At 46.4% G+C, this 25358-nt stretch overlaps 1 protein-coding gene across 2 annotated transcripts; it reads left to right on the top strand.

Annotated features, from left to right (window-relative positions):
• The first annotated feature begins 1054 nt into the window (after nucleotides 1-1054).
• osbpl1a (oxysterol binding protein-like 1A) lies at nucleotides 1055-25201 on the top strand. Of its 2 annotated transcripts, XM_062482497.1 has the most exons (29): nucleotides 1055-1141; nucleotides 1379-1515; nucleotides 1661-1746; nucleotides 1873-1947; nucleotides 2503-2614; nucleotides 2728-2813; nucleotides 3079-3223; nucleotides 3370-3437; nucleotides 3507-3551; nucleotides 3643-3716; nucleotides 3928-3991; nucleotides 4392-4493; nucleotides 4617-4742; nucleotides 4955-5033; nucleotides 6756-6862; nucleotides 12347-12515; nucleotides 14214-14400; nucleotides 17907-17982; nucleotides 18955-19089; nucleotides 19310-19407; nucleotides 20187-20369; nucleotides 21322-21429; nucleotides 21588-21677; nucleotides 22036-22162; nucleotides 22613-22720; nucleotides 23039-23162; nucleotides 23251-23341; nucleotides 23514-23534; nucleotides 23970-25201. In XM_062482497.1, the coding sequence occupies exons 2-29, from the start codon at nucleotides 1392-1394 to the stop codon at nucleotides 24070-24072; spliced, it is 2913 nt and encodes a 970-aa protein (XP_062338481.1). In that variant the 5' UTR covers nucleotides 1055-1141; nucleotides 1379-1391; the 3' UTR covers nucleotides 24073-25201. The 2 variants fall into 2 exon arrangements, with proteins under 2 accessions (XP_062338481.1, XP_062338482.1); XM_062482498.1 differs by lacking the exon at nucleotides 23514-23534.
• Nucleotides 25202-25358: the final 157 nt, after the last annotated feature.

The following is a 25358-nucleotide window of genomic DNA, read 5'->3' as shown; positions in this document are numbered from 1 at the left end:
TCTTAATCGAAACATAGCTCAAAGCCACTATTATTGTTTATCTTTGACTGATTTGTAATTTACACTTACAAATTGTGTGATGTATGAAGTTCATTATAATGTGGAAATCAGTCAAATATGCGTAATTACACAGGTCTGAAGATAAAAAAAAAACATTAATGATAGAAAAGTGAGAGAAATATTACAATACTGGGAAGAAGAAAAAAGAAAACAGGGCATTTCTCATCATCTCTCCATTCTAATCAGATATTCATCTACAGGACTCCTAGCTTCTGTTGTGATTGGGAGGCTCATGGCATCGTTTTTATCCTCTTTCATGAGTAGAGCAGCAGCCTCTAATCACCTTCCCGTCTCCACGACACAGGGGAGCTAAATGGCTTGAGGTGAGCCAGGTTTTCAAAGCCTCTGTGAGGCTTGCCCCCTGGACCAGACTGAGACTTGATGACCTTCATTATAAACCCAGCGACTGGACCCGAGCAGAAAGATGAAGTCTCATAGCACATAGGAGGTCATCCTTGGTGTGAAAGACAAAATAAACATCATGTGGTTTGTGATAATGGTTCATAAGGTAATGTATATAAGGTAATAAGGTAATGGTTCATACTCTCCCTGAAAGAATATGTGATGGTGTGTTATCAAAATAACTATTAGCGCTGAACAAGGAAATCCACTTCAGTGTATGACTGAGGGCCTGAGATGGTAACAGTAAGTTCCAATGCCCAAGTAAATAGGCTAGGTGGATAATGCACCACTAAAATCTTCAATTACTTTCATTTAGTGTGAGATTACTGTACAAAGCATTTGCCTCAAATTCTACTTTAAACTTGGGCGGACACATGACGCTTAATGAATCAGCCAAATCATGTGACTATCGGTTGAAGGTGCACGCTAAAGTATAGGGTTCGGGTTAGCCAATTTGTGTTGTTTATTTATTTATTTACAGAAACATTCTTCTCCATTTACATTTTATATTGAGAATATTCAACATTGAACAGTTTTTATTCTGTTTTCTAGTTTTATAAATAGAATCTTATCACGTGTGCACCAAGTCAGCAGCATATCAAATTTCACGTCAGTGTTAACTTCCAATGACTGTTTGAAGCTAAACTAATAAAGTGGCTTCACCATACACTACTTAAATGTAAGTTGTTTGTTTCGATACAATATTGTTCAATAATGTTTTTGCCGAAGTGGTGTCTCTTGTGAAATTCTTATGAAGCTCTTGTGAAGAGCTTATTTTTCTGACTCGACCACGATTTTTGTAGCATTTGATAGTGTGGGGCAGAAGTGTTGATGTAAGTTCACATAAGTCCTTTATAGTTGCAGAGCCAGCGTCTGAGTAAATATTCTTGTCTGTTCTTTCTTTTTATTGTATCAGTAGCTTATTTGTTATGGATCCTGAGGACCTTGAAGAACAATTACTCTGCTATGCTAAAGAGGGCAGGCGCTCCCAGGTTCAGAATCTTCTTCATTTGAGGATTGAGAAGGAGCTCAGCTTGGACATCAACTGCAGAAGTAACTTTATTATTTTATTTTTTTTGTTACTACAAACTTTCAGTAAAGGGAGACTGCGGGAGTGGATAATTGTAACTAGTGTTTAATCACTCGACAGCTATTTACTTTTCACTGTTGTCCCACTTATTTATTTCTGGTCCATTAGGTAAGACTAGTGCCACTGTTGGTTGGACACCGCTACATCTAGCATGTTATTTTGGACACAAGAATGTTGTGGAGGGATTGCTCAAGGTACAATTTACAAATTGGCAACAAGGATCCAACAACCCTGCATACATTTCGTATCTTATTTCGTGTTATTGGAATATTCTGTAGCTCTACGTTATGTAATAATTGTCTGTTTGTGCTTGTTTCTAGGCTGGTGCTCATGTGAACTTGCAGAACAACACAGGCAATACACCCCTTCATGAAGCTGCCTTGACAGGAAGAAAGGTAAATAGAATGCAGACATCCCAAGTCTACCGGAAAGTCCGCGAGTCTCCCGCATTTCAATAGCGGCTCCCTGACGCCCGCAAATGCTATGGGGGGGGGGGGGGGGGGGGGGGGGGGGGGGTTGGGATGTCTGAGAATGTTTCATGTTTTCTTCTTCCATTCTGCTGGCGGTGATCAGCAGCCAGGTTGAAAGCCTAAAGTAGGTACAGTGGAATATAACAATTTTCCAACACGTTTCGTTTTATCTACTAGTGTTAAATCAAGAAAACAATATGGCATCCAGTCAGATCCTGCAATTGAATACAAATACACATGTAGCTGAAAAGAGAATGTAGTCAAAATAGTCATCAATAATCTTGTGGTGGCTTTGAAAATACTTTATGTAGATAGGCAATTATATAAAAACACAAATAACAAGTAGATAACATATCAGGCCGTAGAGAACGTTGACAGCTTTTATTAACGATTGAAATTAATATAGAGTTTATTAAAATATGTAAATAGGCATGGTATATATTCATGAACCTGTCAAATTATTGTACAATGCAATTTTAGGAAGTCGTTCTCCTGCTGCTACGATACGATGCCTGCGCCAATATCATCAATGGCACTGCCCAGATCCCCAAAGATGTCACCGAGGATGATGAAATCATTACCATGCTAGAGGGTGGGTAATGTTAGTGGATGATAATGGAGAGGAGAGCTCTAATTGATTGTCTGTTCTCAGGCTCTGCTGGGCCTTGCCCTGGTTGACAAACACTGTTTGTGTGATCTGCTCAGCGGCAGAAAGAAGAGAGGAGAGGAGGCTGGAGGAGAGGCTCCTGGAGGCGGCCAGGGAGGGAGACGTAGCCACGCTGTCTCAGCTGGTCAGAATCTGAGACCCCTCTCACTGCTCTTAATAGAGGGCTCCGCCCTACTGTGGAGTAGCCTTCAACCTGTGGCGTCTCTCTGTCTTTAGGATAAAGGTCCACTTCATGTTGCTTCTTTGGGAGGATTCTGACATTCACCTTGTTGTGTCTTTGGAAACGGTATCTTTTTGCTACAACTAACTCTTTTTTTCCCCATAGAGTCAGGTGTTCTTTTTTTTAATGATCTCACTAATGAGTTTTGATTCTGATTTCCATAACCCAGCTCAGCAGGAGGCAGCCTCCCCACATCCAGTGCCGAGACCCAGTGGGAAACACGCCATTACACTGTGCAGCCTACAGGGGGCATAAGCAGTGTGTGGTAAAGCTGCTCAAGTGTGGAGCCAGCCCCAGCCTCAAGAACAAGGCGGGTACAGTATCCCAACGTGTCTGTTTTAGGAAGAGGAAACCTCTAGCATTCGTCTGTATACAAATATATCATCAAATCATATTTGATCGATCATTTTGGCCATGTACAACGGCTGGAGGCTAATAAACTTAGTGTCTTTGTTTTCAGGCCAGACTCCCTCTGACCTGACCTGCATCGATGACATAAGGCTGGTCCTAGCAGGTGTTCATGACAAGGTTAGCTCTATATCAGTTTTATATTTGAAGTGCTTTGTGTGTAAACTAACGCTCTTCTCTCCCCTGAAGGAAATAGCCAGTGGGGTGCGGACGTTTGAAGGCTTCCTTTGGAAGGTGTGCATTGTCCTTCTTGCCAAATGATACTTGTGATGAAATGTTAAATATCCTACCTTACACGTTAAACTTCAGGTCCTCTACTCCTCAGAGTTCACGCTTTCTGGGCTGGCGCACCTTTTGGGTGGTGCTGAAGAACGGGGTGCTGTCCTGGTACCCCCGACAGTCGGCATCTCCATCCCTGGCACTTTTTAGACCTAGCATAATATGATAGTTCATTTTATCATCTCACTCATTTGATGATGCCCTGCATGCTTTCTAAATGGTCTGTTTTCACTTTTTTCTGTCTGTCTCTCTGACTGTCTGCCGGTATATTTCTCTCTCCTGTCTGTCTGTCTGTCTGTCTGTCTGTCTGTCTGTCTGTCTGTCATTCCAGGACAGATGCAGTACTGGGTTCTCGGAGGCAGGGCTGCAAGGCTCTGACTCAGTCCTATTGCATGGTAAGCAGCAGCAGGGTGAAATGCTTGGTCAACAACGGTTGACCAAGTAGAACGGTTAGCCCCTCCGTTCCCGTCCGTACAGGCCGTACTGTAAAGGGGGGGTCAGATGGCTGAGCGGTTAGGGAGTCGGGCTATTAATCAGAAGGTTGTTGGTTCGATTCCCGGCCGTGCCAAATGACGTTGTGTCCTTGGGCAAGGCACTTCACCCTACTTGCCTCGGGGAGAATGTCCCTGTACTTACTGTAAGTCGCTCTGGGTAAGAGCGTCTGCTAAATGTAAAGGCCTGCTGTTGTACTGGCGCGTGTGACGGTGTACTTTCTGTTCATGTTTGGCATCCCCACAGTCACGTTTGTCCTTCCTGTGGTTCTGTTGTTAATGTGCTCTTTCATGTGTCGTGTAGGTCAAAGCTGGGGACAAGTGCTTCTTCACCCTAAGGTGCCTCGATGACACTGTGCTTAACTTTAAAGTTTCTTCGAAAACAGACCCAGAGTCTGCAAGAAAAGTGAGATGCACTCCCTCTACTTCGAGACACTCCTCAAGTCATTATATTCAATGTTACTTTATTAGCGTGCCAAAGATAGCTTTAGATCTACGTGATGTGTGTGTTATTGTCTGTGTGTGCCAGAAATGGCTGGAGGCGTTGGAGAAGCATGCTGCCTACAGCACCCAACACTGGACTCGTCAGCCAGCCACTGACGAGGAGGGGGATGAAGATGACATGTCTCTGAAAGATCTGGTTCTTTCTCTCCAGGTTTTCAAGCGTGTTCAGTGTTAGCCAGTCGAGGTCCAGTGTGCTGTTCTTTCAAAAAAAACATCACATGCTGTTGAAGTCCTACTCTGTGGAAGTTATGCTGTGACTGTTAAATGGGTCCATAGCATACATTCAACAAATAAAGGACCTTGCGGATAATAGTAATTTGATGTTGACATGAAACATGAGTCTTGGTCTTTTCATTGGTTCAGGTGGCTGAGGATGCCCAGCACAAACTGGAGACGCACGTGTCTATTTTTATGGCCATGGTGAAGAACGAGGAGAGTGATGGTAAGAGATCTCATCCATTTGTCAGTGTGTTGTGTCAGTGTGTTGTCCATTCAGCAGCTAAGCCACTTTCACACGTGGTGTATGTTCTTCTCCTTCAAGACAGCCCTCTCCTTCAGTCCACATCCATGGATCTGGCATTTATTCACTGGTTCTCCCTCTTATTGCTGCTGAAGCGAATTAACACAATCAATAACCATTCTAACTGTTCTTTTCACTCTCAATTCAATTCAATAATGCTTTATTGGAATGAATGAGTGAGCATTGTTGCCAAAGCCATATAAGATTGAACATATCAAATTCACATTTGTTAAACTCAAGAAAAATAATAATAATAAATAACTACAATGAATTACAACAAGAAAAACTAAAATATATATGTGTATAAAGAAACGTAATAATTATGAAATACATACAGATATTACATGCACTCTGTATTCAAATAATTATTGCATGTTGTGAATAGAACTGATGAATTAGATATTTACAGTAAAATTAAAACAAAAATACAAAAACGTAATGCCTCCAGCATTATGTCTTGTTCTACTCGCTTTCCCTAAGGTTATGGCAGGTTGATACATACTTTGCTGCTAAAACTGAGCATTTAGACCTTTCTCCTAGTAAATAAACCTCTTTATTTTTTACAGTCTCACTTCCTTATATTTCTTTATAATTTTGTGGAAGTATGTCATTCTTATATCTTTATAATGGTCCCATTCTGTTAGGAAATGGAGCTCTGTCTCCACCTCTCCCTGTGAGCAGAGCACAGCCTCTCCTACCTGTGAGCAGAGCACAGCTCTCTTCCCTGTGAGCAGAGCACAGCTCTCCTCCCTGTGGGCAGACAGAGCACAGCTCTCTTCCCTGTGAGCAGAGCACAGCTCTCCTACCTGTGGGCAGACAGAGCACAGCCTCTCCTCCCTGTGAGCAGAGCACAGCTCTCCTCCCTGTGGGCAGACAGAGCACAGCCTCTCCTCCCTGTGAGCAGAGCACAGCTCTCCTCCCTGTGGGCAGACAGAGCACAGCCTCTCCTCCCTGAGTAGCCAGGTCTACCTGTGACAGCCTGTTTCTACAGCCAGGCTGTGCTCACTGAGTCTGTATATAGTTACTGTCTTCCTTAGTTTTTGTTCAGACACAGTGGGCAGGTAGTCTGCCATTGTGTACTTTCTGTACACAAATAGCATACTAATTTACTTTTTTTTAGTGTAACTTCTTTCCAATAAACAATGTATTTTTATTTTCGCTGTTTTGCTGTTTGTTTTGGGTTTATTGTGTGGCTGCTGTCTTGAGGCTCTGTGGGGTTTGGTGAGCAGAGCGTCAGGACTAGCTGGGTGTGGGGACTCTTATATGGCTTCATCTCTTGGCATAATAGGGCTTTGTGGTGAAGGGTATTTTCATCACTTTGGCTAAAGTGTAGGTAGAATTTAATGGTTCTTTTTTGTATTTTAATTAGTAATGGATACACTCTTAATTCAGCTCTGCAGGCAGTATCAATTTGGAAATGTCTTTTGATGGCATAAAAAACCCTTGTCTTTCAAGTCATTTGCAGCTTTACATTACATTTACATTTAGTCATTTAGCAGACGCTCTTATCCAGAGCGACTTACAGTAAGTACAGGGACATTCCCCCGAGGCAAGTAGGGTGGAGTGCCTTGCTCAAGGACACAACGCTCAGCCATCTGCATTTTGTCATTTCATTTTCTTTTCTTTCTTTTTTTTCTTTCTCAGCTCTAGCTGCTCCTCTCCTTCTGAAGGCCAGGGAGACCAGTGAGCTCTCTAGAGAGACCTGTGCATCCCTTCGCCTCTGTCTGGGCCTGCTCTCCAAACAGGAGGAGGTACACACACAATTATCATCATCATCGTAGTTAGCATGCTGTAGTCATTGATCATTGTCATCATCCAAATTGTCATTATTGACTAAATGTATTATGATGGGAGTCAGATGGCTGAGCGGTGAGGGAGTCGGACTAGTAATCCGAAGGTTGCCAGTTCGATTCCCGGTCATGCCAACTGACGTTGTGTCCTTGGGCAAGGCACTTCACCCTACTTGCCTCGGGGGAATGTCCCTGTACTTACTGTAAGTCGCTCTGGATAAGAGCGTCTGCTAAATGTCTAAATGTTATTGAAAATGAGTAGTGCACCTTAAAAGTTCCGTAGTTTCAGTGTCGTGTCATCTGTGAGCCAATAAGTGATACAAACAAAATGCCTGAAAATCTGAGTTAGGATAAGTCATTATTTAAAGGTCAGAAAATATTACCTTTAATTAGGTGGGGACCCAATTAAAAATATTTTGGTTATCATCTTGTCATTTAGCCAGAAGCCTACAATGCAACTCATGGAAGACCTCAGACACACTTCCTACAGCAGAAACTCTAGATTCTCAGATTCAGGACATGCATCCTCTAAAGTCATATGCACTCCTGTACACTGTACACTACTGTGTAGGCTGCACCCTTATTGGCTCAGGAATTTATGGTGAATGGTTATAAAACCCGAAGTCCCCGCCCACTGGTGTAGCTGGCCACTGGTCGGATAAGGGGGGAGGTACTGAATAAGGAGCGTGTGTGTGTGTGTGTACTTGTCCCAGCGTCACTGCTGCCCTTGGCAGAGCAGTTGAACAGCGTGGTAATCACTGATGTGTCTGCAGGAAGGACACAGGCAAGATCCGCTTTAATGCTGAGGTCCGCACTCAGCCTGCAGATCAGTGCACACGCACACACACACGCTGAATGGCTACCCCCTCCCCCCACACACACACTGCTCAAGGGAGGCACAGTTCGTTCAAAGAAACTGGCGCATGCATATATTCACATTCACACATTACACACTCACGCTCTCGTACGGCGTGCACACACACACGCGCGCAGGCTCTCAAACAGGCACACTTTCAGCAGGCTGCACAGCATCCGGAGTACGGATAAGAAGATAAGGTGACTGCACCCTCCATCCACACAGGTAGCCAAGCCTGCCTTCTCTTTCACCTCCTGCACTCTTCCTCTTTTTGCTTTTCATTGTCCTGTGAACAACTCGGTCTATTTGTTTTTAAGGCTGCTCCTTGCTGGCTGTGCTGGATCCAGTCTAGCAGGCTTGTACACAACGTGAAGGTTGTTCTGGAGGGTGAGGTTGTCAGTGTTTTCATCATGATGGTCTCTGTCGCGTGCTGAGGCGCTCTCGGTTTACTTGTGAACTGGGAAAACAAGTGGTCCTGACTAGCGAGTGGCGGAGCGTGACGAGTGCATGGTTGCATGGGGAGCGGTACACCCGGCATTCGCTTTGAAACTTCTGTAGAAACGTGCTTGCTAATGTCATATCAAGTTACCGTTGAAGAACTACCTGGTGAGGACAGCGAAACGTGATTGGAACTTTCCGGTACTTACACGTTCGAGGTAAAGAAGAGTGGCTGTTTTGTTTACAATGAGAGCAGGTAAGGTTGGATGGGATTTTTTTCCTGTGCCGCATTCGGGTCTTAAGAGACAATTTGTAAGTGCTGTTGTGTCATTGTAGTGCTGTATGCCAGCTCAGTGTGAGAGAGGGGATAACGGGTAATAGGCTAAATCTTGGATTAGGATGATGCTGGTGTAAAACTAGTGCCCCACACCTCAGGATAGGGTTACTATAGGGGGATTATATCTGTCGTCATTCACTTGTCTGTTCTTTTAGAGTTAGGGCAATAACTAACCTGTTATGGATTTGTTATATATCATATTTATTAACATCAGTTCTGGATCAGTCCTAGATGTGTTGTTTTGCAGACCAGTGTTGTCGCTGTGCATAAGCACCTGATATTGCTGATTATACTTAAGGGACAAATTTGATGAGCCAACGTTACATGAAACCTTTTGTTTTTCCTCTGAGCCTGTGCCCTCAGCTTGCATGTCTAAGAGCTACTGGTTTTCAGCTCTCGCTGTACGGTGTGAATTACCCTGTGTTGAGGTCATGTCAACGCAGTAGCAACCTATCGTGCGACATGGTGAAAAGGCTGGATGCGAAAAGTGTGAAATGGGCGATCGGTTGCTGGGACACCGAGTCATCTGATGAGGAAGTTCTACGTCCGCCTAGTTGTGTGCTAGTCCTGGATCTGTCGCACCAAGTTAATGACAGCGTTCCTATAGGTAGACAGATCCAAGGAGCAGAATAAGGAAGAGGTCTCATTGGGCGATGCTAACCCTAATCCTGCCCTCCTCTCTGCTCTCCCTTCTCAGACTAACTCACTGCTGCTGGCTCTGTCCTTGTGAGAGCTGTGTCTTAGTGGCCCTTTGTCCTGTACTGTCAATGTCCTGGGTAGGTAAAGGGACTCAGGGTCCCTTTGCTGTTTGGGCACCAAGGAAGATGTGAGTGTGTGATACTTCCAGCAAGGGGCATTTATCTACGTTTACGGTCCTACACCACGACCCAGATCGTTAGCGACCGAGTAGGGATGTGTTCCATGTCCAAGCCAGGCTCACAGGGGCCAGATGATTGGCTGAACCTTACGAAGTGTGGTCATCTCTGGTTTTTCTGTTGTTGCCTTTAATGCAAGCTGGATATCACCATGGAGACGGTGCTGTATGTAGGCCAAGTTGCGCTGAAACTCCCCAGAGGTGTGACGGTGTGTGTCTCTCTTCCCCCTCCCTCTCTCCAACTCGCACTCAGACTTCTCACAGAGTATTTGTGTACCCGTCTCGTCCATATATCAGCCTGTTTGCCACCCCCTGCTGCGTCGGAAACGCTTCACCAGTCTCGTGACTGTCCTGTGTAGAGGACAGGATGGAAGGAATAATCGCAAACTGTGTCTCTGTGAACGAGCTCCGTTGTTTCCGTTTCCTCTCGGCACGGCGGCAGCGGCCTTACATCGTCAGTGGGATGTGTTTGGGAAGCTAAATTCAGCCCGAACTCCACGTCCACAGGACAGCGTGTCATTGTCTCCTCGCATGCACAGACCCTGGTAGTAGAGCGTAGACAGAAGGCTATGACCTCTCCCTCCCTCCCTTCCTCTCTCTGGCTTTCTGTCCGTCATCCTCTGCCTGACAGGTCACCGAGTCACTCCCATCGGTCCTCTCTCGCTGGCAGGGATGTGGCCCAATGTTCTCCACACTCTCCCCCTGATTTAAACACAGCCTTGCATCACTCTTTCGGCTGGTACTGATGCTGCCTCAGTTCTCCCAGAGGGAGGATAAAGCTGGACGATTAAACGCAAAACGAGGAATAAGAAGCATAGACGGACCACTTAGTTCCAAACCCGATCTGGGTTATGTTGATGCATCGTGTAGGGGGGGTGTGTTTGGCCTCGTCGTCGTCCACCGCCTGGAGCAGGAATACAAAGTTAAAAGCCCGGCCCCCTTCACAGGGTCCCGAGCCGGGAGCGGCCATTCTCCGAGGCTTTCAGCGCACAGCTGCAGCAGTCGCTTAAAATAGCTCTGTGTGTTGTCAGGCGCGACGATGCAGGGAGAGGGAGGGGAGATGGGGATGGGGGGGGGGGGGGGGGGGGCGAGCTGGCTGGCTGGGGTAGTTACACAACAAAATGTCCCCAGATGGGGCTCTCCACATCCAGGTGCCTTCAGATGGCGGGAGTGTTGGCTCAGGCTTAGGCAGAGTAGCTAACAGAAGACAAGTCGGTGGTTAGCGCCTTAGCGATGGGCGAGCGTTTCCCATGGTTACGGATAGAGTGAGGGAACCCTGTTGTAAATACGGGTACCCAGGTCCTTGTGTTGGATGACACTTCTTAATTGGGGATTTGGTTGTGTAGGACAAAGTATTTTCCCTTTCCATTATGTCTGTTTTCGTAGCCTTTGGACAATGTCATGATTCAGTCAGTTCAGACGGATTCATCTCTACCTCGTAGGGTATCGATCTAAACTGTATTTGAAGCGGGGCTGCAGAGCCTAGCATAGCATATCGATTCACATGAGTCATCCTCACCTCTCTGATATCAGACAAAACCCACTCTCCTAATGATGTACTAGTCCGACTCAAGTCCAGCCAGAACTACCCAGAAAGTCAGTAATTGGGTTTTCATCTAGTGCTGAGTTTTGAATCTTTGACAACGTAGACTTCGAATTTTTGTTTTAGTTAGAATGTTTCTGACCTGATGTTTTTTTATAACTGTTACTCAAAAACGCCTGCGAGTAAGGGCAAGATTAGGTGACCGCAAAAGTTTTTAAATCATTTGATAATCACCCACAATGACCTCCTCGGGGAGCAGCAGAATGTGTGTGCGTGCGAGAGAGGGAGAGAGAGAGAGGGAGAGAAATATAATGTGAGAAAGCCCTTCAGGCAGGATAATTGATGAAGCCTGGATTTAGTTTTTTTGCTCTGTACTTAAATTATGGATATTGGCCTTGTTTTGTAATCTCAGATGCGCGTGCTGATGTTTTCGTAGGTGACTGTCGTCGTCTGCTTTCCCCCATGGTGACTTTGTTTTCATTCTGCAGGGAGCTCTACTTGTTTTTGTCACCTGTGTCTTCCAAATTTGGCAGGAGAATATTCCATCCGCCTTATAGCAGTTTGGAATAACACTGAGCATTTTGAGAGGCCTTTTGCTGGTTTACAAAATGATTCCTTCTGGCGACCAACTATTTAAAACCGTTTAACTGAAAATACTTTAGGTAGAGGTTCCAACAGTCTCTTGCATGCAAGTCGTGTCCAACGATCAGGCTTGGTTGTTGTCTCAGGAGAGGACCCACAGCAGCAGCACAGACAGTGAGGAACAATGATCCAGTCTGTCCCCTAGCAGCCTGCTCGGGTTTCCCAGGAGAGATAAATGATCCTGGGCTACATCGCTCTCTGAGACTGGGGTGTTTGGTTCCGACTGGAAGAAACCAGATCTGTAGGCGGGGGTTAAAACAATGGCCCTGTCGTCAAGAGCTGCTTCCACCACGGACCACACACTATCTGGCCTTAATGCTGAAGGAAACCATATACCCCCCCCCAAAACTATCTGTCCATCACCACGGTTTTCTCCAAATTTAACAAGATGTCATTTGAATATAGCATTTGTTTTTCTAACAGTATAATGTTTGCTCCTTATACTGCTAGAAAACTAATTAAGACGTACTGCAATACTGTACATTGTTCAAGTTCAAGTCTTTTATTGTCAGATGCACAGAACAACACAGGGTCAGACTGGGCACTGAAATTCTTACGGAAAGCAACCTGGCATAACATATAAGTACACAGAACATAGATCTATGATAAGCAAAACATATAGTAAACCTCCTAATATACAAATAATATACATTAATCAATATAATATAATATATATATATATACTACACATTGTGTGTGTACCCGCTTTTGTTGTTCGTTTTTTTAATCCAATGTATGTGTGTTGTGCATCCCAGGTGTGGAGTCTGAAGTTGGAGCAGGAGGTGGAGAAGAACAAGGCTCTCTGTGAATCTCTGCAGACCCTGGGCACAGACGATCACCAGCTGGAGCAGTCTGTGTGTCCAAGCCGGAAGCCCCCCATCCTTACCACCCGCACAGATGATGACTTCTACGATGCTCTGTCAGGTCAGCTTACCAATAAGCTCTCGGAATATACCTCAAGGAGAGGAGTTTTATGTTTTATTTACAATTTCTTTTAATCATACTTCCTGCCAGATATGGCTTGTGTTAAACCGTTCATCTCTGATGAGAAAACAAAGTCAAATAGTTTGAGGTTTTCGTTTATCACTTCCTGGTTGTCACGGGGTATTTAAAGCCACTTTCCCGGCATGTCTCTCAGTGGAAGGAGCTTTGGAGACGCCTGTGTGTCTCAGCTCAGACACCTCCCACTACACCTTCCTCCTCAGCACCCTGGGGGATGCCGGAAGCTTCTGTAACCGTCAACATTTTTTACCATTGAAGTTGTCGGATGTGTGTTGATGCGCTTGCTTTGGGCATGTGTGTTTGTCCCCCGTGCAAAGAGCAGTGTTTGGGTCCATATGTGTTTAATCGTGTGTGGACTCACAGTGTGCATCTGTCTTCATGTGTGCACAGCTCATTACTCCTTACGATCCGTAAATATGTATTTTCCAACACAGACTTCATCACACAGACAAGCTACCAGCCACATTATGGGCAGTTCCCCCTGCCCCCCCCCACCTCCCTCTAGGACACCCCCAGCTCTCCCTATCAGCCTCTCCTTAGTCCCAGACTCCTGTCTAATGGCCAGATCACTGTTTTACACAGCTGATTAACCAGCCATCAGCTGCTACACTGCCTAACGACCTCCATGTTGGGCTGAGATTGCCCTTTGATGTAATGTGACAGTGAAGTACAGTGGAAACTTGTCACCTTTTTTATTATTTAATTATACCCCAAGGTTAATGAGTGAGCAGTTTATTTTAATGTTTCAGCTAAGCTGTCTGCTGCTCAGTATACTGTCCAAATCTAAATTAACTTCAGGAGGCTACTGAACCCTTAAGATGCCTGTGCATTATGCTAATGTGGCTGTCTCAGAAAAATATTCATACTGTGTCTTCCCTATAATTGAATGCATGAGGCGTTGCAGCCTACAAAAGTGTCTTGGCACTTGTGGTTGCTATGTACCGGACATGAGTGTGCTGTCTGTTTACATGTTTTTGAAGGAACTCTGGTTCTGGGATTTTTGCATTATTTATACATAGTGTTATGTTCTGGTCAGAATATCTCTCTCTTTGTTTTTCTCTCTTACTCTAGTTCTCTTTCTTCCCCCATCTCTCTCTCTCTCTCTCTCTCTCTCTCTCTCTCTCTCTCTCTCTCTCTCTCTCTCTGCTCCCTCTCCATCTCAACACTCATGAATAAACCCTCTTGCCTGAACAGCTATTTTCAGTTGTTTACAATACCACCCGGGTGTTTTGTATGCAGCCCTGCACTTTGAGTGTAGTGAGACGACCTGCCCAGTACGTAAGCGGACATCTTTACTGTCATATCGATGCTGACCTCCCCTCCCCCCATCCCACCCTCCTCACCTGTGCTGTCCCAGCGAGCAGAGCATCGAGGGGAGGGGCTGGGGCAGAAGGGGGCGGAGTAGTAGCCATCTCTGGGGCGTTGTAAGTAAGTACAGCGTCTGTTTGGCCTCTCACTGGAAACGGATACCCTCAGGTGGAGGTTTGGCCGGCTGCAGGGAGGAGGAGCGTGCTCAATCGCCATCGTCATCGGGAATACTCGAGGCTGCAGTGTTTGCAGTTTGTCCGTGGCATGACCCTGGTCTCTGGCCTGCCTTTGCCCCCTCTCGCCCCCCTGCAGAATCGGGTTCGGACGTCTCTGTGAGCGACTTCCTGTCCGTGAGCAGCCAGGCCTTCGAGGAGGGGAGCGAGCCCCCCCCGTTCAGCAGCCTCCGCCGCCGTCCCAGCACCCCCGGGGGCACCGCCGACATGTCTGGGGAGGGGAACCATGGCGACAAGGCCCAGTGCAACGGAGTCAAGGAGCACAGGTGGGACCTCGCTCCTGTGGTGATGTCATGATCTTGGGTTGTTTTTTTTCCACTGCACATAGCTTGTTTATTTGCAAAGCCCTCTTTTCAGGGTTAGTCTGGTTATGTCTGCGCTGTTTGTGATTGTTCAACTGTCCTTGCGCAAGCCTGCTACACTAGATAGCATCTTTCCTAAGATGCGACCAGCGACAGTGAAAAAGCAGCAAGTTGGTCAGCAACTTGCATACTGTAATGTTGCTAAAGCAACAGATTGTTGATGATGATGACTGCATGGCTCTCTATCAGGCAGTACCAGCCTGCTGGGTGTAATGCGATAGCACCTCTTCTGTCCCACAGCCTGGTTCTGTTACCAGGTCTTGTTGTTTGAGAACCCAAGCCCAAGAGACTCTGGACTGGCTTGTTATTTTCCCCTAACAGAACCACAGTAGATTATCCTCCACAGCAACACTTGGTTTGTGCCTTGGGCCAAAAACAAAACACTCTTTGGAGTTTAAGCAATTTTTGGTGGGGGGGGAATGTTGTTAGTATATTGAATGTTCCATGGCTTTTCTTTCTTAGTCAGACCAGTAACCCTTGAATAATTTAGGCTGCATCAGGTTAGAGAGTCAGAGAGGGGAAAGGGACTGGCAGGCAGTGTGTGTGTGCGTGCGTGCGTGTGTGCTGGTATGTGTACCTAAAAGGCTCTGGTGGTTGGAAACATGTGAGCATGGCCACGTTGGTGTGTGTGTGTCCGTTAAAGATTGATGAGGACTGTGTTCGAATGTTGTTCCCCATGTCATTCAGAGCGGACTGCCCCAGGGTCTCTGTAGATCAGTCTTGTCTGTAGCAGAGAAGCTTTGAAGGTCCCTCCATAGGGGACTTTAGATGCAGTCCAGCACTCACCAGGTCAATAAACAGCTCTCCCACACTCAGGAGAAACGCATTGATCAAGGCTCACAGAAAGTCATGGGATTACCATTTTCGGACTTTATAACTCTTGGGAAGGATGTTCTCTGACAACACAAACGGATAAGTAACATCGCTATCATCCAAAGTCATGGAGGCATTTCAGAAAAGTTTGTGTTCATGAATGACCAGGCTCAAGTGATATCCGGGGGGAGGGGGGGGGGATTAGGGAGTTGTTGGTGCTGGAAGAGTAGGTGTGTGCGTATGTGTTTTTGCGTGTGTTTGTGTGTGTCACAGCTGACATAAGAGCTGTTCCGTCAGGCACCACTGGCCTGCTCATTGCACTGTTGATACGGGTTCAGATTCAGCCTCCTCTTTTCCCTCCCTCCCTCCCTCCCTCCTCAGTGTGTTTTCAGTGTGTATCTACTTCAGTGCTCGTCTCTGAACAAGTACACCATCGGCCTCAGGTTAACACACCTGGGGCCTCTTGTATAAAGGATTGCGCAGCTTTTATACCAGAAGATGGCGTACGGCCAAAACTCGAAAAGTACCTACGCACAGAAATATTCACATGTATAAAACCGGTCGTACGCCAGGTCCTGCGCACCTTTCCTTTATAAATCACAATCAACGTGAGATTGACCGCACGTGAACGAGCCACTGACCCCGCCTTGCCTCCATAAATGAATATGCAGATGGGATATAAATGCGCTCCTGAGGTAATTTCTTTGTCTGAATTACCGTATTTCTTCGAATAAACGCCGCCCTCGAATAAACGCCGCACCAAAAATGAACTTTATTTAATAAACGCTGCGGCGTTTATTCGAAGAAATACGGTGACTGTGAGATCGAGGTTCTGACAACAGAGGTGGAGGCGAAAAAATTTGTTGTGTTTGTCGGCCTGTCATCAGGTATTAGCGACAAAAGAAAGTCTGCGGAGTGGAAAACTGTCACTATTTGCGCCCTTTCTTGTTTTTAACCTGTAGCACTTTGAGATTTAGCTAAATGTAAAGTGCATTACAAATAAAATCATTATTATTATTAAAGGGCCATAAATGATGTGGGTTCAGAGAACCGGACCATGGCAGAAATTAAGAAGAAATGGTCCGATGTAAAACTTTAAATGAAGAAACGAGTGGTGGCGCATCGTAACAGCATGGCAGCTATAGGGTTAGCGTGACATGCATTTCCTGAGTGATTTTGTCGTTCGTTTGACACCCTCAAGTTTAACAGAAGTTATTAAGTGGTGGCGGATTAAACAGAAGGCATATAGCATTTCCCGTTTTGGGTTTTGGCACTTTTATTTTTATGTTTTTTGAATAGTCAACGTCATAAACGTAGTAGGCTAGTGGAAACTTTATTTTGTAATGTTTGGTGAGTTTCGGCACTTTTCAGTTAGAATTCGCCACGTTACAGAGCCAGGCAATACTTTGCGGACGGTCCGCACATTCTCACGTCTGCTCAAAAGTTTCCGTGACGGGCCGCACATTTTCACGTAAAGTAAATGTTTATACATCACACCGTGTGCGTGACGCAAGCTTTTTGTGCGTACGCAACGTTTATACATGAGGCCCCTGGTCTTCAGGCAGACTGCAAAAGGGGCTGTAACCATGCACACCCCCTCCCACACACACACACACACCATCTCACACACTACAGTACATACAGACAGGTACATACAAACATACACCCAACTTTCCTACAAGCACTCACCCACACATTCATGAGTATTGCATGAGGCTTTAAGACTGCCATGGATAGCTGATTAACTGTCAGGTGTCAGGTAACTTTGTTTCCAAACGGCAGGGTGTACCAGGGTATCTACTGCACACCGCAAGCCCTAACACTGCTTCCCAACACTGCTCTTTCACACATACTTAGAATGACACTTAATAGGACTGCACGATTATTTTATGCATCACGGAAATACATTCTGTGAAGGAGAACAGGCAAGAGGATGAAAAGAAACTAGGGCACATAACGTATGCATGAGATCCACTTCAGACGTTATTCGTCTACAAGAAGGGATCAATCTAATTAACGATAGCCCGGAGTGTGCAGAAAGAGGAAGAGAGACACTTGTGCCCTCTCTACAAATCAAATCAAATTTATTTGTATAGCCCTTTTTACACGCAAGCATGTCACAGACGGCTGTGACATGTACATGTACATCCACGTAGATGTACTGTACAACTGTACATCTACGTGGATTTTATAGTCCAGTCGTCAAATACCATGACAGTGTCAAGCTTGGTTCTGGACAGGCTGATGTCTCTGTTGACGGTCTATTGTGATGATGTCCAATGGGAAAGATCTAACTCAACATTCTCATTTTGGAGGCCTTGTGTCATGCAGATAGATAGATGTTCTTTATTGTCCACAAAGGGGAATTCCTTTTGCTCAGGTCAGTAGCATACTAACAGACACCATTTTAAATAAACACTGCAGCTCAAAATACCACGGTACGAAACAGGAGGGATCTTTGTAGAGGGAAAGATTTTGAAAACGAAAGCAATGCTTTCTACCAGCTCTGGGAGTGTGCGCATGCGTGTTTGTGTGTTGGAACTGAGGGACGTCCGGCCCGTGTGTTGATCGGTGTCTGCTCGCTCTCCTCCCCCCAGAACCTTCCTGCCCGCCTCCATGTTCTCCAGGAACGACGTCAGCATCTGGAGCATCCTGAAGAAGTGCATCGGCATGGTGAGCAGGAAGGCACCCTACTGATGGCTGTCTGTCTGCCTGTCTGCCTGTCTGCCTGTCTGCCTGTCTGCCTGTCTGTCTGCCTGTCTGCCTGCCTGTCTGTCTGTCTGTCTGTCTGTCTGTCTGCCTGTCTGTCTTAGCTACCTCTGTGGAACCCTATGCCCTGCTAGTGGCATTGTGGGGAAGGGTTTGGTCTGAATCCCGGCCCCCCCCACTGGTCGCTGACTGGGTTTAATAGGACTGTTGATCCTATAATCCCCATGTTAAACGGGACTGATGACTCACCCTGATCCTGAACACCCATTCACCCTAGGCTACAACCAGAGTGAATTGATTGGATATGAAAGTTTGGTTTCAGTGCTTTAATTAGAACTAATGTTTTTTGAATAATCTGTTTCCGTTTCCGTTACCAATGAGTAGTGTCTTTGCTGGCAGCCCAGCCTCTTTCAAGACATGTTTCTAAGGGTTATCATGGAGACTAGATCTAGCACCTGAAAATAGTGTTAGCAGCAGTTGCAATTGAATTAATTGTTAAGGATGTCACTGCATGAGCTGAGTTAAGGGTATATGTTGGGTATACTGTCTTTCTCCTTCTGACTGGTTTCTCACACTCTGTCTCTCTCTCCTTCCCTCTTTCTCTTCTCTGTGTGTCTCTCTCTCTCTCTCTCTCTCTCTCTCTCTCTCTCTCTCTCTCTCTCTCTCTCTCTCTCTCTCTCTCTCTCTCTCTCTCTCTCTCTCTCTCTCTCTCTCTCTCTCTCTCTCTCTCTCTCTCTCTCTCTCTCTCTCTCTCTCTCTCTCTCTCTCTCTCCTCTCTCTCTCTCTCTCTGTGTCTGTCTCTCTCTCTCTCTCTCTCTCTCTCTCTGTGTCTCTCTCTCTCTCTCTCTCTCTCTCTCTCTCTCTCTCTGTGTCTGTCTATCTCTCTCTCCCTTCCCCCCTCCTCTCTCTCTGTCTGTCTCTCTCTCCCTCTCTCAGGAGTTGTCTAAGATAGCCATGCCTGTTATCTTCAACGAGCCCCTCAGCTTCCTGCAGCGTCTGACAGAGTACATGGAGCACACATACCTCATCCACCAGGCCAACGCTGCCTCCGACTCAGTACAGAGGATGAAGGTCCCCTCATACCCTCGTCACACCTGTCATCTTCAAACTGCACACAAACACACACACACACACCCTATATGCGTGCTGCACCCTCCAGCTGCTCGGCCAAATCCAATTGCCATGCTTAGCCTACTTATCCATTTCTGGTTATTATAGATATTATGCTGGTACACATAATAACTGTGGTGTGTGTGTGTGTGTGCCTGTGTGTGTGTGTGTGTGTGTGCAGTGTGTAGCAGCGTTTGCTGTGTCTGCCGTAGCCTCACAGTGGGAGAGGACAGGAAAGCCCTTCAACCCACTACTGGGAGAGACCTACGAACTAATCAGGTAACCCATTCACCACGAACCCTCCAGAGTGTGTGTTCCTCCTGTCGTGAGGGAGGGGGTGCAGGGTTTCCTGCAGAAAATGTGTTAGTTAAGGTGGTAGGGTGCGGTTAAAGGGGTGGGGGGGGTAGACTAATGTGTTTTGCAGAGAAGGGAGACTGGCGTTGGTCATGGTTTGGAATGGAAGGGAGATTTTTTTATTTTTTTTACGACGTAGTTAAGGCGGTAGGCGTGTGTTGCTTAGGCGGCCGCCTTAACTGCAAAGTGCTGCGGGAAGCCCTTGGATGTGTTCCTCCTGTCGTGAGGGAGGGGGTGTGTTCCTCCTGTCGTGAGGGAGGGGGTGTGGACACCTGTGTTTAGGTATGCATGTGGGTTTTATTATACAGTATGGATGTGTGTGTGTTTCTTAATATAAAAATGTACACTTGTGTGTATTTATGTGTGTCTGTGTGTGTGTGTGTGTTAATGTGCATCAGTGCCCATGTGTGTGTGTGTGTATTAATGTATGTGTGTTGAGCTGGGATAGGTAATGTTTTTCAGAAGCCCTTTTTGTCATATTTGCTGGATAAACCAACCATTTGGACAGAATGCATTTATTGGACAGAATTCTGACCGAATGCAATGATTGGATGGGCTACTACTTGCCTGTCTACCTACCTGCCTGCTTGCACTCCGTCCTTTCCCTGCACTCATTGCCTTTACCGTAGTTTTGCACGTTTCCATAGACGCAGCACACGCACACGATTGAGCATGAGGTAATGGCTTGCTTCCCCCCCCCCCAGAGAGGACCTGGGTTTCCGCTGGATGTCGGAGCAGGTGAGTCATCACCCCCCGGTCAGCGCCTTCCACGCCGAGGGCCTGAAGGAGGACTTCCTGTTCCACGGCTCCATCTACCCCAAACTCAAGTTCTGGGGCAAGAGCGTGGAGGCCGAGCCCAAGGGGGTGATCACCCTGGAGCTGCCTAAGTGAGTGGAGAGAGGGGTGGGTCCCATCAGGGTGGAGGCAGTTGGAGGCTGCGTTACACCGTGTCCTAACTGGATGCGACGCGAGCGACGGGACGCAGGCGACGCGACTCAAAGCAGTTTGATTGCCTTGTTCTCTGTTGGAATGTCCTAACTAGACGCGAGTATCACAATGCGGTGCGATGCAGAGCGCCGTTTTGGCGGAACTTTTTGTCGGACGCCCTGTTTGCATTAAGTAGTCGCTCGCGTTGAAAGCTCTGTAGCACATTAAGTCACAGTAACGTGGTTAGTGTACATGAAGTATCAGAAGTGAATTGGACGGATTCAGTGTGCACAGAGAGCGTCCGGTGCTACGCGACAGTCGTACGCTCGCATCCCAGTTAGGACACGGTGTTAGTGACTGAGGGTTTGGGAATGTATGACTTGTAGTGTGTTTTCATGGTAATTGGTGGAGTTAGTACTGGCATGGTCCTCTGGCTGTGTTTGCTTCACCGGCGGACATCACTCACGTAATCAACTACAGGTGTGCTAACTGAAGGTCCAGGCCTTCCCTTTCAGATGACTTGAGTACTGCAGGCATTCACAGACCTGGACACACATGCTCACACATCATGCGTTGCTATGTACCTGCATACTGTGCAGCCGCTGCCACCCTCCACCTTCCCAAGGTCATCCACACTGTCTTCTGTATCTTCTGTATGTCACTACAAGATGTTAATGCTCTGTGAAGCCCTTTGACTTGCTTGTTAAAAAGTCTTTACATTAACCCTTTCCTGCCTTAGCCAACATTCTGAAAAATCCATTTGGTGCTAGAATATGGTATTCATATGCATATTCATATTTACATGGATTGACAGAACTAGTGTTACAAGCATAACACGTGATGCAAATGTGTCTAATGGGGTATTGATTGGATAGACTGTATGTAAGTACATTGTGACGCTCGTCTGTGCAGACATGGTGAAGCTTACACCTGGACCAACCCTACCTGCTGTGTCCACAACATCATAGTGGGTCAGCTGTGGATAGAGCAGTATGGCAACGTGGAAGTCATCAATCACAAGTGAGAAGCTGTGAGCGTGTGCGAGAGCGTGCGAGAGGGGGAGAGGGAGAAAGAGACGTAGAGACAGAGAGAGCTGAATGTTTGAAAGCCATGTCTGTCTCTCTGTGGGAAGTGTGGGAAAGATGGCGTGATAAAGGCTGTCTGTCTTACTGTGACAGGACCGGGGAACGCTGCAGCCTGACATTCAGACCTTGCGGCCTTTTTGGCAAAGAGCTGCACAAAGTGGAGGGCTACATTCTGGATAAAAGGTATCTGCAGTAGATGAAAGCGCAGAGTTACGGTTTTATTGATTTATGTGTTCGTTTGGCCAACTCTGCAGTAACCAACAGAGAGAGTGCACAGTGGTCTTGAGTTTGATGCACACAGTGTTTCATAGTTGAAGTTACCATTTTTATAAACCGCTGACCTACTTTTGTGTGTGCATGTTTTTGTGTGTGTGTGTGTGTGTGTGTGTGTGTGTGTGTGTGTGTGTGTGTGTGTGTGTGTGTGTGTGTGTGTGTGTGTGTGTGTGTGTGTGTGTGTGTGTGTGTGTGTGTGTGTGTGTGTGTGTGTGTGTGTGTGTGTGTGTGTGTGTGTGCGCGTGTCTGCGCATAAACGTGTGATCAGCAAAAAAAAGCTGTGTGCCATATATGGCAAATGGACTGAATGTTTATACACAGTAGACCCGGCCACTTTTGATGCCTACAAGAAGGCTGACAAGAAGAATGCAGAGGAGAAGAAAAGCAACACCAAGGTTTGAGCACTGAAGGAGCGCTCCATCCTATCTCTCCACAGACGTGGTTAGATAACTATTCTGTCTCTCCATTCACTGAGAAGACATGTTGAATTAGTAATGTGCAAGATCTAAGTTTTAAAAAGTATGATTGTCTCAGAATGCAGTTTAACCAAGTAATACTTACAAGGAATACTGTTATGCGTACAGATACTACACATATAGATATTTACATGTTATCATTATTATTAACACAATTCATTGTGTGTGTTAACATACTTGGCCAACAAATCGGAGTCGGATTCCTCATTCATTCAAAGCGACTTAGGAAGGTACACAGTTGGCAGCAGATATCCGTGCATGTTCTTCATCTAGACAGCCTTGTTGATGCTAACCCGTGCGGCGCTGGCCCTGTGTGGAGAGCTGTGGCCCCCGGCCCTGTGTGACCCCAGGTGGTGTGTCTCCCCTCAGGACGAGGAGCCAGAGGAGATGCCCCTGCCGGATGCTGAGACAGTCCAGCTCATCCCTGGGAGCGAGCTCATCTGGAGGATATCTCCCCGGCCAGAGAACTCCGCTGAGGTGAGAGAGAGACGAAGAGGGAGACGGAGAGGGAGAGAGACAGAGAGACCAAGAGGGATAGAGAGAGAAGGGAGGGGGAGGGAGAGAGACAGAGAGACCAAGAGGGATAGAGAGAGAAGGGAGGGGGAGGGAGAGAGACAGAGACAGAGAGGGGAAAAGGGAGAGAGGGAGAGAGGTAAAGGCCTAACAAATGAGAGGTAAAGTGTGATGGAGATGGGAGACCTGAACGATTGTGCAAGATTGACAATGGATGAAATGACACACTTGACATGGGACTTGCGTTAATACGAGTGCTCTCTCTGTCTCTCTGTGTGGCAGTTCTACGCCTTTTCCACGTTTGCCATGCAGCTGAACGAGCTGGAGAAGGACATGGAGGGGGTCATCCCTTCCACAGACTGCCGCCTGCGGCCAGACATACGCGCCATGGAGAACGGAGACATCGGTACCCGAGGACAACTTGTATCCGTACGTGAGTTACAGTTTGAAGTCGAACGTGACTGAGACTCGCGCCCCTGTCATGTTTACCACAGATGCTGCGAGTGCAGAGAAAAAGAGAGTGGAGGAGAAACAACGGGTGGCCAGGAAAAACCGCTCCAAGTCCAACGACGAATGGAAAACGAGGTAAGCGTCCCTGCTCCGCCCCCCGGAGCCTCCTCTGCTCCTGCTGGATCGAAGCGCAAGCCACGCTAACGGCTGCTCTGCTATGCTAACTGCCTCCCCATTTGTCTCGTGGGATTTGGTTTACCCCCACCCCCACCACCTCTCCTCTCCTCCATGCGTTGTCCATGAGAAGGAACCCAGCACTTGGCCCCAGGTTTGCCTCTTTTGATCCACCCTCGTCTGCCGTGCTTTTGGTTGTGACGTTGTCAGTGCTGCACGACACTGCCCCCCTCAGGACAGATTGTCAATCTGCAGTCCAATGTGACATTACAAAACAGCACGCTAGAGAGGGCACTCAGCTAATAATACTCCCGTCGGTTCCATTTGACAGATTGAATTATCATGCAAATGAAATGCACTGTGTTGAGTGCGCACATACGCTGCGCTTCCACATCTGCAGGCATGTCATCATTGGACTGTTATCTCGGTGATGTGTGTGTGTTTATTAGTGTGTCTGTGTATGGTGCATGCATGTACGTGTATGCGGGAGAGTGTGAATATTACCCTGTCAAGATTGTTCATACATAATCTGACTGTGTGTGTGTGTGTGTGTGTGTGTGTGTGTGTGTGTGTGTGTGTGTGTGTGTAGGTGGTTCCAGCAGGGTCCTAACCCCCACAACAAGGCTCAGGATTGGCTCTACTCCAAAGGCTACTGGGATAGGAACTACTCCCAGCTCCCCGATATTTACTGACCTCCAACATGCTCTGTTCCCAACGTCATCCAAACCTCTCTCTCTCTGTCTCTCTCTGTCTCTCTCTCTCTCTCTGTCTCTCTATCCCTCTCCCTCTCTCTCTCTCTGTCTCTCTCTCCCTCTCTCTCTCTCTCTGCTGTTTCCATGGACCACACCTGCTAGAACTTCAGATGGCGTACCTTTGCTTCAAATGTTTCATTGAAGGGGGGAGAGGAATGTTCTAATAGATGGGATGGAACCGGCCTTAAGATGGACAATATTGTCCTCAACAGGATCAATGGCTGTTGAGCTTGGCTAAGTGAAGCTGATCACCAACCATTCAGCTGCTACCAAACAGCCTGTGTCATACTCGAAGCACAATATTGAAGTACACCATGCGCTTGTTTGTAAAAAGCAAAGACTTCTAATATAGAAAGTAGATTATTAGAAAGTAGTATTAATCAGAAATTAATATAATATTATATATATATATATAATGTAATATATAATTAATATTTTATTCTACAGTACAGTTTGAGATGGAGTGTTTTAACTTGAATGTGCATAATCACGTTTTTGAATGAAAACCACTTCATCTCAGCCCCTTCTAATGCATCATGTGCTGCACCGTCTCTTAGGCACGCGCAGGAACGCCATCTGGCATCCTAAAAGCATAGAGCTTTCTGCTAAGTGTTTGAACTACTTCATAGATATTTATTTACTGTATTGGCTGAGGAAAACACAGGACTGTTCAGCTGCCTCAGTCTCAGTATCCAGTTCTGAGGCATTGACATGTTTTTGTACATTAACAGAGCTGTTTTATTCCTTTCTGATACAATGCAGTGTAGTAATGATTAAAATAAGCAATTTGCTGTCTCTAGAGGACTGTATTGTACCAAAAAGTCTGGCTTTTGCTTCCACGAGCAGTTCAGATGACTAGATTGTGGTTGACACTCGGCTCAATAATTAATATGATATGCATTTTTGTGTGTGTAAAAAAGTTCCTCTCTATAGTTAGGTAATTTTTGGCTATTCTGAGAAGTAGATACTGTACTGCAGAGTTGTTTGAACCACTGTATGTAGCACCCACTGATTACACACACTCCACCACTCTTGACTATGCAAGCCATCAGATGCACCCTTAAACACTGACACATTTCTGCTTCATACCCATGCACTGATCACATGCCCATCTTCAGCTGTGTGTAGCTGCTGTAGGTTCTGTAAAGAGTATGAACTTGTAATATAGGACAGTGTAGTGGGCCTGGTCTGTAGTCCCTGTGAACGCACAGTTTTATCTACTCAGT

Source organism: Osmerus eperlanus, chromosome 16 (genome assembly GCF_963692335.1).
Source record: "Osmerus eperlanus chromosome 16, fOsmEpe2.1, whole genome shotgun sequence".
Taxonomy (NCBI): domain Eukaryota; kingdom Metazoa; phylum Chordata; class Actinopteri; order Osmeriformes; family Osmeridae; genus Osmerus; species Osmerus eperlanus.
This window is presented reverse-complemented; position numbering and strand designations above follow the sequence as displayed.